General features: G+C 39.3%; 1 protein-coding gene across 1 annotated transcript in view; it reads left to right on the forward strand.

Annotated features, from left to right (window-relative positions):
• The window catches only part of brinp3a.2 (bone morphogenetic protein/retinoic acid inducible neural-specific 3a, tandem duplicate 2), an 80,063-nt gene extending 75,667 nt beyond the window's left edge, over window positions 1-4,396 (forward strand). The window contains exons 8-9 of the mRNA XM_061825688.1: window positions 750-1,092; window positions 3,101-4,396. Coding sequence (XP_061681672.1) covers window positions 750-1,092; window positions 3,101-3,871 — 1,114 coding nt within the window. The 3' untranslated portion in view covers window positions 3,872-4,396. The remainder of the gene's footprint in view (window positions 1-749; window positions 1,093-3,100) is intronic.
• Window positions 4,397-6,000: the final 1,604 nt, after the last annotated feature.

The raw sequence follows: 6,000 nt of genomic DNA on the forward strand, positions 1-6,000 counted from the left end.
TGTGTGTGTGAGAGAGAGAGAGAGAGAGAGAGAGAGAGGGAGGAAATCATATGCCTAGACCCTAGCGCATGCTTTGTTCACAAATTAAATTAATAGCTTTGTTTCTTTTTTACCAATTCTGTTTCAGTTTATTGTAATTATGTGTATTTTGTACAGGATGACACAAATAGCCTACTTGAATTTCAGTCCAGTGAGCAATCGTTTTCAGTGGGCGTTTCTTTTCCCCACATTAAATGTCAAAACTACATGATCAAGTGTGTGATTTTATCACAGCAAATGGAATTACTGGATTGGTGAATTCTAGCAGTAATAACCTTTAGGCCAACAAAATCAACATCATCATGAGAAAAACACTCATGGATCTTGATAAATAATTTAACATGATGACTCATTTGAAGTTTTCCAGGTCAGGTTCTGCAGATTCAATTCACTTAACAGTGGAATGCGTTCAAAACTACTTAAAACATAAAAATTGAGCAAGAATAAACCAAATGTGTCACCGGATTTCCATGATTATTAATTTTAGAATTGTCAAATTCAGATGTTTGCAGAGCAATATAGACATAACTTTCACAAACTGTATTGAGAAAAGTTACATTTTAATGTATCGCAATCAACAAGAGGAGTGTTATTCTGGGCATTCACGCCAAGCTTTTCAATATGTTAATTCCGTGTCAAGCATGTCACTGCTGCAAAACTTGAAGGATAAATTGTGTTCTTTGTCTCTTTCTCTGCATTCCCTCCTGTAGGTCCCAATCCTACTGGCTTAGTCATTTCCAGTCTCGCTTGTATTGTTCAGAGAACAACCAGCTTGGTGCATTCTCTGAGGAGCTCCACAGCTGCAGCTGTCGATATGAGCACATCCCCTGTCAGCTCCCTCCACCCTGCTTTGTTGGCGAAGGCCCTGCTTGTGCAGAGTGCGCACTAGACAACCACACCCGATGTGGAGGCTGCAACCAAGGCTTCACCCTGATACAGGGGATCTGTAAGCCAATTGTGGCAGATACTACAGAAAACTACCTTGGGTTTGAGACAGACCTCCAAGATTTGGAACTAGGCTACCTTCTAAAGAGAGCTGATCGGAGGCTTGAGGTATTATAAAAATGTACAACCTTAATATATTGTTTTGTCACCTTTAGGGAATACTCTGATCGAGTATTCAAATAATCATCACTTCTCCAGAGTATTACTTTCTTAGTTTCTTTAGTTCTAACATACTTTTCATTTTCATTTATGAGAAATGGACAACCATCCATTTTCTTAGTCACTTATCCTCACAAGGGTCGTGGGAGAGCTGGAGCCTATTCCAGCTGTTAACTGGGAGGAGGCAGGGTACACCCTGAAAATGTTGCCAGCCAATTGCAGGGCACATGGAGACAGACAACATTCACACTCACAATCACACTAATGGGAAATTTAGAGTGTCCAATTAATGTTGCATGTTTTTTGGGATGTAGGGGGAAATCGGATTGTCCGGAGAAAACCCACGCAGGCATGGAGAGAGCAAGCAAACTCCACAGAGAACCCAGGTTCTAAGAACTGTGAGGCCAACACTTTACAGCTGCACCACTGTGCCACCAGAAATGGACATATATCTTTTAATTGCATCTGTTGGTGCTAAGTGTAAGGTGTAAATGAATTTAGTGTCATAAAATGCTATACTGTCAGCAATGGCTATTAGAATTAGCGCGCTAGCAATTGCTATTTCAGATCAAAAAATGCTTACCACGATTCAGGTCACACAGAGGGTACTTATATGTATATGTATGTAAAATTTGAATATATACATATACTGTATGTATATGTCTATGTCTGAAAAATAACTTACATATGTTCCTTTGTTGTTTTTGGGTTAAGTTTATCACTGGGCCAACACTCTATTCATCTGCAATCAATGAAGTGAAACATGGGTTCTGGCGATGAAACATGGTTCATGGTGCAGGTTTTTTTTTTGGAGCCTCGAGGCAGAAATTATTTGGACGTATTTTTTTAAATAGATTGAGCTGTTGGTTTTTTACCCCCCCCCCAAAAAAAAAAAAAAAAAAGCCTTAATGATATGAAGTCAAACGGGAAAAATTCTGCTGTGAATATCTTGGCCTTTTAGGAGCAGTATGGTGCGATACATGTATGGAGCTACACATTTCAAGTAAGCTTAAAAAATAAAAAAAGAACCACAAAGCAAAGCAAACTTATTTATGTAGAGCATATTATACACAAGATAACTCAATGTCCGTCCTTCAGCCGTCACCTTACCGTGGTGGATGGGTTTGTGTGTTCCGATGATCGTAGGAGCTAAGCTCTCTCGGGTTTCACGCCCCTGGTAGGGTCACCATTGGCAAACAGGTTCTAGGTGAGGGACCAGACAAATCATGGTCAAAAGACCCCTGTAATGGTGTACAGAAATGGATTCGGGTGTCCCTTACCAGGATGTCAGTCACCAGGGCCCCCCACAGGAACCAGGACTGGAGGTGGTGCTCAAAGGCGAGCGCCTGGTGGCCTAGGCCTGCATCCATGGGGCTCGGCCAGGGACAGCCCAAAAGGGTAACATGGGTCCCCCCTTGCCATCAGGGGCATATATATATATATAAATACACTATCAACATATTCCACATATTTAAAATTATTATTACCTTAAAAAAGCAGTATTGATGACAGAAAGGTCCACACGCACACACACAGAGCAGTGAGGACTGTGCAAAGTCAGGATGTTATCAACCACACAAGCAATGTTACCAAAGTTACCTTTCAAATTTCCAAAGTACAATCAGATGTAAAACTTGAAACAAATAAATAGCAATTCTAGCTGGTATTGAGTGAGACACACAATCAGGTAATTTGTAATAACTGTCATTTGACCAGCGACTGCATTTCACAGCAGAAGTTCTGTGTAGTGGGGAATGTTTGCAAAAAAGCATAACACAAAACACACTCTACATTAAAAACACGAACATTTATTGTGAGCACTCAACTCTCAAAAAATCTGTATTTATTGTATATCAATTTAGACCTAAAGCATATCACTTGGCCTCTTTTTATTTATTTTGTGGTCTCAATGCAAGTCAATGTCCTTACTGTCTGACTGTGCTCTTTTTTTTCTCAGGTTCATGCAATTTTCATCAGCAATGACATGCGTCTTAATAGCTGGTTTGACCCCTCATGGAGAAAGAGGATGCTGTTGACATTGAAAAGTAATAAGTATAAGTCCAACATGGTCCACATGCTGCTAGGAATATCTCTTCAGGTTTGCCTTACAAAGAACAGCACATTGGAGCCTGCTCTTACACTCTATATCAATCCTTTTGGCGGTAGCCATTCAGAGAGCTGGTACATTCCTATCAATGAGAACAATTTTCCTGACTGGCAGGCCACAAAGCTAGACCTGCCCTTTGAGTGTTATAACTGGACACTGACACTTGGTAACAAGTGGAAGACATTCTTCGAAACAATACATGTCTATCTGCGGAGCAGGATAATGACACAAAATGGAATGAACGAGAGTGTATACTATGAACCATTAGAGATGACAGATCCTGGACGTAATTTAGGCTACATGAAAATCAACAGCATTCAGGTGTTTGGTTACAGTATGCACTTTGACCCAGAGGCTATACGTGACTTAATTCTGCAACTTGACTACCCTTATACGCAAGGTTCCCAGCATACTGCTATGTTGCAGCTCTTGGAAATACGTGACCGGGTAAACCGACTATCGCCTCAAGGTCAACCGAGATTGGACTTGTTTGCCTGTCTTCTCCGACACCGACTTAAACTGACTACCAGTGAGGTAGGGCGCATTCATGCCTCCTTGGAGGCCTTCAGCTCCCGTCTGCCCAATTCATTGGATTATGAAGCAACTAAGCTTTGCAGTTAACAGCTGCTTGGCAGGGTCTCACTTTGAAACTGTCACATGAATATTATCTCAACTTTTCTGGACACACAGTTTGAGGTCTATTTGTTTACATGTATAAACATGTAATATGTTTAATCATGAGTGGACCAAGTGAGGGCAGCTGCTAGAATGTACTCTGTAAACCAACTTTTTCTTCTTTGCGCAGACTACTCTTACGGGGTATTAAAGGATAGTGTGTATCAGTGAAAGAATGCACAACTCTTTCCCAATACACAGTAGTCTAATCAAATGTACAGTGTATGACAGTAGAAAATCAGATACCAGAATTCACATCTGATGCACTATTGTTTATAAGACTGCTCAGCTTTACTGTAAGCACCAAACCGAATGAATGGAAAAATGAATTAATTGAAAAATGTTACAATCTGTTTGTTTGTAATTTTTATATGTCCCTTTGCTTCAGTGACAGTGCACTTTCCATAAACCCCAGAATACAGAGGTATCAATATTTTGTAGATAAATTGCTATTAAAACACATATAACAGATACCTGTTGGTGGACTATTTTTCATGCCTATCTCTTTCTCATTCTCCCACTTTAAACGTCACAGAAAAAATTGCATGTATATTGAGTGTTTTAGTAATGTTGTTTGTTTTTGTTGGTTTTAATACTGAGTGTAACCACTAAACAAGTTGTGTACTTGCATTTTTCGCTTCTGCTTACAATCAATATATTTTACCACACCAAAACAATAATAGGTTGAGAGAAGCATTAGATTACATATGCCGTATTTTAGCTTCAAGGCAAAGTTTTCCATTTTAAAAAAATTCAATAGAACAACACAATAAGAGCTTTAAAAACATTCTTAATCACCATAGTGTCACACTTGGGCTTTTTGAAGGCATGGAAGGGAAGGAAAGATTTGGAGGACCCAAGTGCAGGAAAGCAGGGAGGCAAGGCACTAATCTCAAAAAATGATATTTTATTTCCAGCAAAGGTAAACTCAACAAAGTTCCAGAACTAATCAATAAAGTAACAATGAAACACTGAAGTAAAACTAAAAACAAAACATGACTGGTGACTAAGACTTAGCACAGAGAGATAATGGCAATGACACTGATCAGGACATTGTCCGGAACACTGACAGGAACAGAGACATTGACAATGGACCGGCAAGAACTGAAAGAACACAAAGGAGCTAAATACAAACAGATTGGCGAAACATCAAGGAACACCTGGACAAGACACAAATGGATGGAGGGAGCTGATTGGTCGACACAAGGAGAACAGGAGAACACAATCAACTGAGCTAAACAACAAGATAAACATGGTAGAGGAAAACATGGAACAAAACCATCCATCCATTTTCCAAGCCACCTATCCTCACAAGGGCCGCAGGAGTACTAAAGCCTATCCCAGCTAACTCCAGGCTAAAGGCAGACTACAGCCTGAACTGGTGGCCAGTCAGTCACAGGGCACATATAAACACCATCATGGAGCATGAATATATTACATGCTGCCTGTACCAAAGTCAGGCGTGTGTGTACCACTACACTATCAGTGACTCTTTTGGAACAAAACCAAACAACCGAAACAAAACATAGACCATGACGCATCGACGTGTAAAAAACACTATGTAAACATAGTATTCCTTTTCTCCCTTCCCCTCTTATTTTTTATTAAAGGAAGACACAACAGCACATACACACAAGCACGCACGCACGTGTATTGTATAATGTAAATGTAAAATCAATTAAAAACACTATCTATGAAAACTAGCAGCGATGTATCAAAACTATCCAGGCCAGTGAAGCAAAGCAAAGTATTTCATTGTGCTTGACATGATAAAAAAAAACATTTAAATACAAATAAATAAAACATTTAATACAGTGTACAGTGAAATAAATGTAATTTAATAATAAAAATCCTCTAAAAACATGAGAATAAAATTAACAAGTATTTAAAAACATTCACACTTGGGGCTGACATTACTTCTGTTGGCAACTTATTCTATTTCTATGCAGAATAATATATAAAAGCTGCTTCATCATGTTTGCTCTGGACTCTGTGCTCCACTATTTGACTTTAGTCAGTTGATCTCAGAGCCCTACTGGATTTATACTCTCTTAGCATCAATGTTCTTTCTAATC

Source organism: Syngnathoides biaculeatus, chromosome 7 (assembly GCF_019802595.1).
Source record: "Syngnathoides biaculeatus isolate LvHL_M chromosome 7, ASM1980259v1, whole genome shotgun sequence".
NCBI classification, from domain to species: domain Eukaryota; kingdom Metazoa; phylum Chordata; class Actinopteri; order Syngnathiformes; family Syngnathidae; genus Syngnathoides; species Syngnathoides biaculeatus.